Genomic DNA, 12,825 nt, shown 5'->3' with positions numbered 1-12,825 from the left:
TTTGGTGAAGAAATAATTTACTTTATATACCACTCACAATAATACATCCATCACACTACAGTCGATAATATCAGATGATGCATGCACCATCTCGTGCATTTACTTACAACAACTAAGAATTAGCGGACGCTAGTTGGGGGCGTAGCACTTCTTCCTGATCTCTCCCTCGGCTCCGGTGAGCACACCGATGTCGCCCATCTTGATCATGGACGCGCTGAAGTCCTTAAAGAACTCGCCGTCGAACTTGCCGGTGGCGATGCGCTGGACGTACTCCCTGGTGGTGTTGTCGAAGAGGAGCGCCGCATCGGAGCGGAAGAGGCCCCTCCGCTTGGCGACGTGGCGGTAGTAACTGGTGTCGAAGGTCTTGAAGCTACCGGGGTCCATCTCAGACAGCATAGTGCGGTCATCAACGCTCTTGCACTTGAGCCTCAGCTTGTCGGCGTACTCGCTGTCCAGAGACTGGTCGACGAGGGCATTCTCGCCGGTGTTGTTGTAGAGCCGGTCGGCAAAAGACGAGCAGTGCGCCGTGCCGAGCGTGTGGGCGCCGGAGAGGACGACGAGGTCCTTGAGGTCGAGGCCCTTGGAGGCGAAGATCTTGGCGAGCAGAGGGACGTCGCCGGAGGCTGGGGGCAGATCTTTGCTGGCCTCCGTGGCACTGGACACCCTGCCGTCTCGCCTGCCTAGGGCCACCGGCCAGAAGGGGCCCTTAGCCAGCACGACAGCGTCACGGGACATGAGGGTGAGCACGTCGGCGCAAGAGACGATACCCGGGCACGCGGCCTCGAGCTTGGCCTTCACCCGCTCCACGGAGCCGAATCCTCGCAGGCTCTTGTTGGGCTTGGCGTCCTTCTCCGCCACGTTGCCGTCGGTGGATTCGAGCAGGACAGAGGCGTCACAACCCTGCAATTTAATTTGCGTTGCATGTAAGTATACATTTCATGATCAATAGCAGCAGAACAGGCTAGGCCAGTTACGTACCCTGACGAAGCAGTCGTGGAAATGGAGGCGGAGAAGCGGGCCGGCGAGGCTGGGCGCGGCGGCGATGATCTTGGCCATCTCGTCGCGGACGATCTTCTCAGCGTCCGGGCATGTCTTGGTGTAGAAGCCGATCTCCAGCTGAGCCACGGCTGCCGAGCTAGCTGCGAGAGCCAGCAGGGCCAGAGGGAGCAGCAAAGACCTGACCGCCATGGACCTTAACCAATTGCACGATCGAACTAAGCTCCAATTACGGACAAGAATGTTTCAGTACTAGCAATCTATGTCGAGGGAATGGACGGATGATGTGAATATGCCCTGGCAATGCCTGTATTTATACATATGCCGTCCGGTTACGTAGTCTTGGGTGCATGCCAACCTGTTTTCTATGTGCGCAGGCATGTGCTAACTACCATCTCATTACAACCGCCTCAGTTATCAACTGATTCAGACGCGGCTAAACGGCCAAGTCAATGCAGAAAAAAGGGGAAGAAAATAGATGTCGCCGAGGCCGTTCAATCGTTCGTGATTGGCGTCCAGCGTAACATGCCATGAATCTATCATCTGTACGTGTCTGAACGAGTTTCAGCGGATGGGAGGGCAATTATCCGATAACTGACAGAGGATGTAATATGCACCAAGGGAATAAACTTCTGTGGCGCCATGTGCCTGAACGATGATTAGTTTGGGCAGGCAGTATATCTAATGATATCTCTACAGAATTTCCATGGGTGACTTGTTGCTTCAAGTCGAAAGCTCCTACTTCGTACGCCAAGGCACGCCAACTACACCCCCTCTACAATGCGTTCTCACTTAGCGTGTCATTGCAAGGAATGAGTTTTCGCGGCAGAAATGGGATGGTAGTGCATGGTTACTTGGTTAGAGCATCTCTGACCGACCCGTCAAAAAAAAATTAGAGGAGTAAAAAATCGGTTTTGCTCGTTTCAACTGCACCTAAGCGATCCTTATATCCTTTAGAGGAGTAGAACTTTTACTCCATGGCCGCCCCGACGCTCAACTATACTCGGCCGGCCATCCGTGAAGTAATTTTTTTCCTCCTCCTCGATCGCCTTTCTCCCCCGCTCGGCCACATCCATTCCGGCGCTGCCCTTGTTGCCTCTGTCGGACACCACGCGCCACTGCCGACACCCCGTAGCATCGCCGACCTTCGGCCACCAAAGTCCAACAAGATTCCGGCGGTTCTTTTTCGTTATTTTTTTTTGTCCTTTCCATCATCTCTGGCCACGACGAGGCTCCTTTTTGTCGTCCCTAGCCCGGCGGCGGTCCTCCCATCGTTCCCGGTCATGAGCAAAGATGCAACAGGGAGGTGGAGCACACACACATAGGAAAAGTTATATACAGAAAAGAGGATGGGTTTTGAAAACAGCGAGCGGTTGGGTGCGGCGCCTGACGACGCGGGCGGCGTCCTTGCCCTCCCCGGCGACCTCGGCACGGCTGGTGCTTGGGTTCAGGTCCGGCGGGGTCCCTGCGGCTCTCCGGTGTGCCCTTCCCTAGTGAGACCCTCTGGGTCAGTGCGGGAGGCGCGCGGAGGCAGTTTCTGGGCCTTGGCGGACGAGGAGGATGGGACCTCCTCGCCGCGGCTTGCTCCACCTCCGGCGGGCGCGACGCTGGGCGATTTTGTCTAGGTGGCGGGGGCGGGCTGCGCTGGTCGGGGAGGCCGTCGCAGGCGCTTCACTCTGGGCGGTGGCTGGTCGCGGGCGGTTGCGGTGCGGTGCTGGCGGCCGCCGTCGTCCCCGGCTCCGGCCCCGCGGGGGCTTGCTCTGCGGTTCCTTTGCCTGTGCAAGTGGCCGGCCCCGACGTGGCTGTGGAGGCTCCAGAGGAGTGGCCTACGCTCCCCACCTCGTCTTATCCGGTGGTGGAGGCGGCGGCGGAGGTGGTGGAGATGGCAGATGCGCTAGGGTTGGCACTAACGCGCGTCGAACCTCCCCTGCCCTGTCGGCTGGGCCTGGTGTCGCCCGTTGGGCCTGGGCCGGCCTCAGTTGGCCCGGTGGCCCAGATGCCCTCCATGGCGGGGTCTCCTGCAGCAGTTGGGGGGTACTCGGATGCCGGTGTTGGGCCTGGCCCTTCTCTGGCCCATTCCCCCGGCCTGCCTTGCGGGAGGCCCGGGAGCCCGTGAGGTCGCGCTTTTATATGGCTGCGCAGGGGCTCGCGTGATCCCTCACTAGGGTTTCCGGCTCTCCCCAGCGAGGTGCGGCGCTTCGGCCTGTTCGCTAGATCCCTCTCCCCCTTCCTCCTCCTTCCCCTCTCACCCTCTTCTTTGCCGCGATGACGGCCATGGGTGACAGGCGGGTGGACAAGCGGCCGATGGAGGCTCTGGTTCCTGAGGAACGGCATGAGAAGGCATTGCGGGAGCAGGCGAAGCGCGAGTAGAGGGCCAGGGCGACGGGCCGGGAAGATGGCGGCGGCGACTTCGAGCAAGGTCAAGGTGGCGGCTACGGGCAAAGCTATGGTGGTGGCCATGGCCAAGGCTTCAGATCTGGCTCCTACGGGCGCGAGGGGGATTGGGGTCTGATACGTCTCCAACGTATCTATAATTTTTGATTGCTCCATGCTATATTATCTACTATTTTGAACTATATTGGGCTTTATTTTCCACTTTTATATTATTTTTGGAACTAACCTATTAACCAGAGGCCCAACCCAGAATTGCTATTTTTTTTGCCTATTTCAGTGTTTTGGAGAAACAGAATATCAAAGAGAGTCCAAACGGAATAAAATCTTCGGAAACGTGATTTTCTCATCAGATAAGACTCGGGAGACTTGGACCCCCCGTCAAGAAAGCCACGAGGTGGTCACGAGGGGGGGGGCCCTGCCTCATGGGCCCCTCGAAGCTCCACCGACGTACTCCTTCCTCCTATATATACCTACGCACCCCCAAACGATCAGGGACGGAGCCAAAAACCTAATTCTACCGCCGCAACTCTCTGTATCCACGAGATCCCATCTTGGGGCCTGTTCCGGAGCTCCGTCGGAGGGGGCATCGATCACGGAGGGCTTCTACATCATCATCCAAGCCTCTCCTATGAAGTGTGAGTAGTTTACTTTAGACCTACGGTCCATAGCTAGTAGCTAGATGGCTTATTCTCTCTTTTTGGATCTCAATACAATGTTCTCCCCCTCTCTTGTGGAGATCTATTCGATGTAATCTTTTTTTGCGGTGTGTTTGTTGAGACCGATGAATTGTGGGTTTATGATCAAGTCTATCTATGAATAATATTTGAATCTTCTCTGAATTCTTTTATGTATGATTGGTTATCTTTGCAAGTCTCTTCGAATTATCAGTTTGGTTTGGCCTACTAGATTGGTTTTTCTTGCCATGGGAGAAGTGCTTAGCTTTGGGTTCGATCTTGCCGTGTCCTTTCCCAGTGACAGAAGGGGTAGCAAGGCACGTATTGTATCGTTGCCATCAAGGATAACAAGATGGGGTTTTTATCATATTGCATGAAACTATCCCTCTACATCATGTCATCTTGCTTAAGGCGTTACTCTGTTTTTAACTTAATACTCTAGATGCATGCTGGATAGCGGTCGATGAGTGGAGTAATAGTAGTAGATGCAGAGTCGTTTCGGTCTACTTGTCTCGGACGTGATGCCTATATACATGATCATACATAGATATTCTCATAAGCTATGCTAAATTCTGTCAATTGCTCAATAGTAATTTGTTCACCCACCATAGAATACTTATGCTCTTGAGAGAAGCCACTAGTGAAACCTATGGCCCTCGGGTCTCTTTCTCATCATATTAATCTCCATCACTTTATTATTACTTTGCTTTTACTTTTTACTTTGCATCTTTATACCAAAAATACCAAAAATATTATTTATCATCTCTATCAGATCTCACTTTCGTAAGTGACCGTGAAGGGATTGACAACCCCTAAGCGCGTTGGTTGTGTTGAGCTATTGTTTTTGTGTAGGTACAACGGACTTGAGCGTAGCCTCCTACTGGATTGCTACCTTGGTTCTCAAAAACTGAGGGAAATACTTACGCTACTTTGCTGCATCATCCTCTCGTCTTCGGGGAAATCCAACGCAGTGCTCAAGAGGTAGCAAGAAGAATTTCTAGCGCCGTTGCCGGGGAGTCTACGCAAAAGTCAACATACCAAGTACCCATCACAATCCCTATCTCCCGCATTACATTATTTGCCATTTGCCTCTCGTTTTCCTCTCCCCACTTCACCCTTGCCGTTTTATTTTCCCTCTCTCTCTCTATCCTCCCTCTCTTTCTGTATTTGCCTCTTTTGCTTGTTTGCTTGTGTTACCATGTGCCTTCCATTTGCTTGCTAATAATCTATTGATATGGATCCACTTAAAGTGTTCTACTTGGATCATCTTCTATCCTTATGCGCTCGTGCTGAAATCCCAACTAGCCTAATGATGGGGAACGTAGCAGAAATTCAAAATTTTCTACGCATCACCAAGATCAATCTATGGAGAAGTCTAGCAACGAGGGAAGGAGAGTGCATCTACATACCCTTGTAGATCGCTAAGCGGAAGCGTTCAAGTGAACGGGGTTGATGGAGTAGTACTCGTCGTGATCCAAATCACCGATGATCCTAGTGCCGAACGGACGGCACCTCCGCGTTCAACACACGTACAGCCCGGTGACGTCTCTTACGCCTTGATCCAGCAAGGGGAGAAGGAGAGGTTGGGGAAGACTCCGTCCAGCAGCAGCACGATGGCGTGGTGGTGGTGGAGGAGCGTGGTACTCCAGCAGGGCTTCGCTAAGCACCGCAAGAGACGAGGAGGGAGAGGGGTAGGGCTGCACCAAGAAGGAGATGTTCTCGTGTGTATGGCAGCCCAAAACCCCACTATATATAGGGGAAAGGGAGGGGCTGCGCCCCCACCTAGGTTTCCACTCCTAGGGGTGGCGGCCAGCCCTAGATCCCATCTAGGGGGGCGGCCAAAGGGGGAGAGAGGGGGGACGCACCACTAGGTGGCCCTTAGGTCCATCTGAGCCTAGGTTTTCCCCCTTTTCCCTTCTCTCTTCGCCTTGGGCCATGGTGGGGGGGGGCACCAGCCCACCTGGGGCTGGTCCCCTCTCACACTTGGCCCACGCAGCCCTCTGGGGCAGGTAGCCCATCCTGGTGGACCCCCGGGACCCTCCCGGTGGTCCCGGTACATTATCGATAGCACCCGAAACTTTTCCGGTGACCAAAACAGGACTTCCCATATATAAATCTTTACCTCCGGACCATTTCGAAACTCCTCGTGATGTCCGGGATCTCATCCGGGACTCTGAACAACATTCGGTAACCACGTATATCTATTCCCTATAACCCTAGCGTCATCGAACCTTAAGTGTGTAGACCCTACGGGTTCGGGAACCATGCAGACATGACTGAGACACCTCTCCGGCCAATAACCAACAGCGGGATCTAGATACCCATGTTGGCTCCCACATGTTCCACGATGATCTCATCGGATGAACCACGATGTCGAGGATTCAATCAATCCCGTATTCAATTCCCTTTGTCTAGCGGTATTGTACTTGCCCGAGATTCGATCATCGGTATCCGATACCTTGTTCAATCTCGTTACCGGCAAGTCTCTTTACTCGTTCCGTAACACATCATCCCGTGATCAACTCCTTGATCACATTGTGCACATTATGATGATGTCCTACCGAGTGGGCCCAGAGATACCTCTCCATTTACACGGAGTGACAAATCCCAGTCTCGATTCGTGCCAACCCAACAGACACTTTCGGAGATACCTATAGTGTACCTTTATAGCCACCTAGTTACGTTGTGACGTTTGGCACACCCAAAGTACTCCTACGGTATCCGGGAGTTGCACAATCTCATGGTCTAAGGAAATGACACTTGACATTAGAAAAGCTTTAGCATACGAACTACACAATCTTTGTGCTAGGCTTAGGATTGGGTCTTGTCCATCACATCATTCTCCTAATGATGTGATCCCGTTATCAATGACATCCAATGTCCATGGTCAGGAAACCGTAACCATCTATTGATCAACGAGCTAGTCAACTAGAGGCTTACTAGGGACATGGTGTTGTCTATGTATCCACACATGTATCTGAGTTTCCTATCAATACAATTCTAGCATGGATAATAAACGATTATCATGAACAATGAAATATGATATAATAATAACTAATTTATTATTGCCTCTAGGGCATATTTCCAACAGTCTCCCACTTGCACTAGAGTCAATAATCTAGTTCACATCGCCATGTGATTAACATTCATAGGTCACATCGCCATGTGACCAACATCCAAGAGTCTACTAGACTCAATGATCTAGTTCACATCACTATGTGATAAACACTCAAAGAGTTCTGGGTTTGATCATGTTATGCTTGTGAGAGAGGTTGTAGTCAACGGGTCTTGCCATATTCAGATCCCTATGTATTTTGCAAAACTTTATGTCATATCATAGATGCTGCTACCACGTTCCACTTGGAGCTATTCCAAATTGTTGCTCCATTATACATATCCGATATCTCTACTCAGAGCTATCCGGATAGGTGTTAAGCTTGCATCGACGTAACTCTTTACGTCCAACTCTTTATCACCTCCATAACCGAGAAACATTTCCTTATTCCTCTAAGGACAATTTTGACCGCTATCTGGTGATCCAGTCCTAGATCACCTTTGTACCCTCTTGCCAGACATGTGGCAAGGCATACATCAGGTGCAGTACTCAACATGGCATACCGTATAGGGCCTATGACAAGAGCATAGGGGACGACCTTCGTCCTTCCTCTTTCTTCTGCCGTGGTCAAGCTTTGAGTCTTACTCAACTTCACACCTTACAACTCAGGTAAGAACCCCTTCTTTGACTGATCTATTTTGAACTCCTTCAAAAACATGTCAAGGTGTGCGTTCTTTGAAAGTATCATCAGGCGTCTTGATCTATCTCTATAGATCTTTATGCCCAATTTGTAAGCAGCTTTATCCAGGTCTTCCTTTGAAAAACACTCTTCAAACAACCATTTATGCTTTCCAGAAATTCTACATTATTTCGGATCAACAATATGTCATCCACATATACTTATCAGAAATGTTGTAGTGCTCCCACTTACTTTCTTGTAAATACAAGTTTCTAGCAAACATTGTATAAACCTAAAAGCTTTGATCACTCCATCAAAACATATATTCCGGTTCCGAGATGCTTGCTCTAGTCCATAGAAGGATTGCTAGAGCCAGCATACCTTTTAGCATCCTTAGGATCGACAAAACCTTTTATTGTATCACATACAACTTTTCTTACGAAAACTGGTAAGAAAACTTGTTTTTGACATCCATCTGTCAGATTTCATAATCGAAAAATACAACTAATGCTAACATGATTCTGACGGACTTAAGCATCACTACGGGTGAGAAATTCTCATCGTAGACAACTCCTTGAACTTGTGAAAAGACTCTTTCCCACAAGTCGAGCTTCATAGACAGTAACATTACCGTCCACGTCCGTCTTCTTCTTAAAGATCCATTTATCTCAATGGCTTGCCGATCAACGGGCAAGTCCACCAAAGTTCACACTTTGTTCTGATACATGGATCCTATCTCGGATTTCATGGCTTCTAACCATTTGTCGGAATACGGGCCCACCATCGCTTCTCCATAGCTCATAGGTTCATTGTTGTCTAACAACATGATATCTAAGACAGGATTACCGTACCACTCAGGAGTAGCACATATCCTTGTCGACCTACGAGGTTCGATAGCAACTTGATCCGAAGCTTCATGATCACTATCATTAACTTCCTATTCAACAGACTTAGGCGCCACAAAAAACATATTTTTGTGTTGCATCACTTTCTGGTTGAAATAAAGGTTCAACAACCTCATCAAGTTCTATCTTCCTCCCACTCAATTCTTTCGAGAGAAACTCCTTCTCGAGAAAGGACCCGTTCTTAGCGACAAACAATTTTCCCTCGGTTCTGAGATAGAAGGTATACCCAATGTCACCTTTGGGTATCCTATGAAGATGTGTTTGTCTGCTTTGGGTTCGAGCTTCTTCGGCTGAAGCCTTAAGCATTGCAGCCCCAAACATTAAGAAACGACAACTTTGGTTTCTTGCCAAACCAATGTTCATACGGCGTCGTCTCAACGGACTTAGATGGTGTCCTATCTAAAGTGAATGCAGTTGTCTCTAACGCATAACCTCAAAATGAAAATAGTAGATTGATAAGAGACATCATAGATCGCACCATATCTCATAGTGTTTGATTACGACGTCTGGACACACTATTACCTTGTGGTGTTCCAGGTGGCTTCAACTGTGAAACAATTCCACAATGTCTTAAGTGATTGCCAAACTCATAACTCAGAAATTCTCATTGATCAGATCATAGGAATTTGATATTCTTGTTATGATGATTCTTAACTTCACTCTGAAATCGCTTGAGCTTTTCAAACATTTCAGACTTGTGCTTCATTAAGTAAATATACCTATATCTACTCAATGAAGATGAGAAAATAGCGATATCCACTGCACGCTTCAATTCTCATTGGATTACACGCATTGGCATGTTTGATTTCCAACAAGTCACTTGCCCGTTCCATTGTACCTGAAAACGGGGTCTTAGTCATCCTGCCCATGAGGCATGGCTCGCATGTGTCAAGCAATTCAAAATCAAGTGACTCCAAACATCCATCGATATGGAGTTCCTTCATGCATCTTACGCCAATATGACCTAAGCGGCAGTGCCACAAGAAAGTGGTACTATCATTATTAACTCTACATCTTTTGGCGTGAACATGTGTATTACCATGACCGAGATTCAATGAACCATTCACATAGGGTGCATAACCATGAAAGGTATTATTCATGTAAACAGAATAACCATTATTCTCTAACTTAAATGAATAACCGTATTGCAATGAACATGATCTAATCATATCCATGCTCAACGTAGACACCTGATAACATTTATCTAGGTTCAATACTAATCCCGAAGGCAGATGGAGCGTGCGATGGTGATCTCATCAAATTTGGAAACACTTCCAACACACATCGTCACCTCGCCCTTAGCCAGTCCCCGTTTAGTCCGTAGCTTTTGTTTCAAGTCACCAATAATAGCAACTGAACCGGTATCCAATACCCAGGTGCTACCAGGAGTACTAGTGAGGTACACATTAATAACACGTATATACTTTGAAGTTGCCAGCCTTCTTATCTACCATGCATTTGGGGTAATTTCACTACCAGTGACCGTTCCCCTTACAATAGAAGCACTTAGTCTCGGGTTTGGGTTCAACCATGGGTTCCTTCACTGGAGCGGCAACTGGTTTGCCATTCATGAAGTTTCCCTTCTAGCCCTTGCCCTTCTTGAAACCAGTGGTCTTGTTAAACCATCAACACTTGATGCTCCTTTTTGATTTCTACCTTTTGCGGTCTTAATCACCACGAACAGCTCCGGGATCAACTCCATCCCTTGCATGTCATAGTTCATCACGAAGATCTAGTAGCTTAGTGATAGTGGCTAGAGAACTCTATCAATCACTATCTTATCTGGAAGTTTAACTCCCACTTGATTTAAGTGATTGTAGCACCCAGACATTCTGAGCACATGCTCACCAGTTGAGCTATTCTCCTCCATCTTGTTGGCTAAAGAACTTGTCAGAGATCTCACACCTCTCAACACGGGCATGAGCCTGAAATCCCAATTTCAGCTCTTGGAACATCTCATATGTCTTATGGCATTCAAAACGTCATTGGAATCCCGATTCTAAGCCGTAAAGTATGGTGCACTAAGCTATCAAGTAGTCATCAGGATGTGTCTGTCAGGTGTTCACAACATCCACAGAAGACGTTGTAGGGGTTTGCACATCGAGCAGTGCATCAAAGACGCAAGCCTTCTGTGTAGCAGTGAGGACACTCCTCGGACTATGGACCTAGTCCGCATCATTGCTTACAATATCTTTCAACTTAATCTTTCTCTAGGAACATATTGAAACAGGGAGCTACAACGTGAGCTATTTATCTACAACATATTTGCAAAGACAATTTAGACTATGTTCATGATAATTGAGTTCATCTAATCAAATTGTTTAATGAACTCCCACTCAGATAGACATCCCTCTAGTCATCTAAGTGAAACATGATCCGAGTCAACTAGGCCGTGTCCGATCATCACGTGAGACGGACTAGTCAACATCGATGAACATCTTCATGTTGATCGTATCTTCTATACGACTCATGCTCGACCTTTCGGTCTTCCATGTTCCGAGGACATGTCTGTACATGCTAGGCTCGTCAAGTCAACCTAAGTGTATTGCGTGTGTAAATCTGGCTTACACCCGTTGTATTCGAACGTTAGAATCTATCACACCCGATCATCACGTGGTGCTTCGAAACAACGAACCTTCGCAGCGGTGCACAGTTAGGGGGAACACTTTCTTGAAATTATTACGAGGGATCATCTTATTTAAGCTACCGTCGTTCTAAGCAAATAAGATGTAAAACATGATAAACATCACATGCAATTAAATAGTGACATGATATGGCCAATATCATTTTGCTCCTTTTGATCTCCATCTTCGGGGCTCCATGATCATCGTTGTCACCGGCATGACACCATGATCTCCATCATCGTGTCTTCTTGAAGTTGTCTCGTCATCTATTACTTCTACTACTATGGCTAACGCTTTAGCAATAAAGTAAAGTAATTACATGACGTTTATGTTGACACGCAGGTCATAAATAAATTAAGACAACTCCTATGGCTCCTGCTAGTTGTCATACTCATCGACATGCAAGTCGTGATTCCTATTACAAGAAACATGATCAATCTCATACATCACATATATCATTCATCACATCCTTTTGGCCATATCACATCACAAGGCATATGCTGCAAAAACAAGTTAGACGTCCTCTAATTGTTGTTGCAAGTTTTTACATGGCTGCTATAGGTTTCTAGCAAGAACGTTTCTTACCTACACGAAAACCACAACGTGATATGCCAATTTCTATTTACCCTTCATAAGGACCCTTTTCATCGAATCCGATCCGACTAAAGTGGGAGAGACAGACACCCGCTAGCCACCTTATGCAACTAGTGCATGTCAGTCGGTGGAACCAGTCTCACATAAGAGTACGTGTAAGGTCGGTCCGGGCCGCTTCATCCCACGATGCCGCCGAATCAAGATAAGACTAGTAACGGCAAGTAAATTGACAATATCGACGCCCACAACTGCTTTGTGTTCTACTCGTGCATAGAAACTACGCATAGACCTAGCTCTGATGCCATTGATGGGGAACATAGCAGAAATTCAAAATTTTCTACGCATCACCAAGATCAATCTATGGAGAAGTCTAGAAATGAGGGAAGGAGAGTGCATCTACATACCCTTGTAGATCGCTAAGCGGAAGCGTTCAAGTGAACGGGGTTGATGGAGTCGTACTCGTCGTGATCCAAATCACCGATGATCCTAGTGCCGAACGGACGGCACCTCCGCGTTCAACACACGTACAGCCCAGTGACGTCTCCTACGCCTTGATCCATCAAGGGGAGAAGGAGAGGTTGGGGAAGACTCCGTCCAGCAGCAGCACGACGGCGTGGTGGTGGTGGAGGAGCATGGTACTCCAGCAGGGCTTCGCTAAGCACCGCAAGAGACGAGGAGGGAGAGGGGTAGGGCTGCGCCAAGATGGAGATGTTCTCGTGTGTATGGCAGCCCAAAACCCCACTATATATAGGGGAAAGGGAGGGGCTGCGCCCCCACCTAGGTTTCCACCCCTAGGGGTGGCGGCCAGCCCTAGATCCCATCTAGGGGGGCGGCCAAAGGGGGAGAGAGGGGGGGCGCACCACTAGGTGGGCCTTAGGCCCATCTGAGCCTAGGGTTTCCCCCT

At 48.5% G+C, this 12,825-nt stretch overlaps 1 protein-coding gene across 1 annotated transcript; it reads right to left on the bottom strand.

Annotated features, from left to right (window-relative positions):
• LOC123152087 (peroxidase 1) lies at positions 1 to 1,263 on the bottom strand. The gene is made up of 2 exons (XM_044571695.1): positions 979 to 1,263; positions 1 to 900 (listed from the first exon to the last, which is right to left on the bottom strand). The coding sequence occupies exons 1-2, from the start codon at positions 1,186 to 1,188 to the stop codon at positions 130 to 132; spliced, it is 981 nt and encodes a 326-aa protein (XP_044427630.1). The 5' UTR covers positions 1,189 to 1,263; the 3' UTR covers positions 1 to 129.
• Positions 1,264 to 12,825: the final 11,562 nt, after the last annotated feature.

This window comes from Triticum aestivum, chromosome 7A (genome assembly GCF_018294505.1).
Source record: "Triticum aestivum cultivar Chinese Spring chromosome 7A, IWGSC CS RefSeq v2.1, whole genome shotgun sequence".
NCBI lineage: Eukaryota > Viridiplantae > Streptophyta > Magnoliopsida > Poales > Poaceae > Triticum > Triticum aestivum.
The sequence above is the reverse complement of the archived record's forward strand: the minus strand, read 5'-3'. Positions and strand labels throughout refer to the sequence as shown.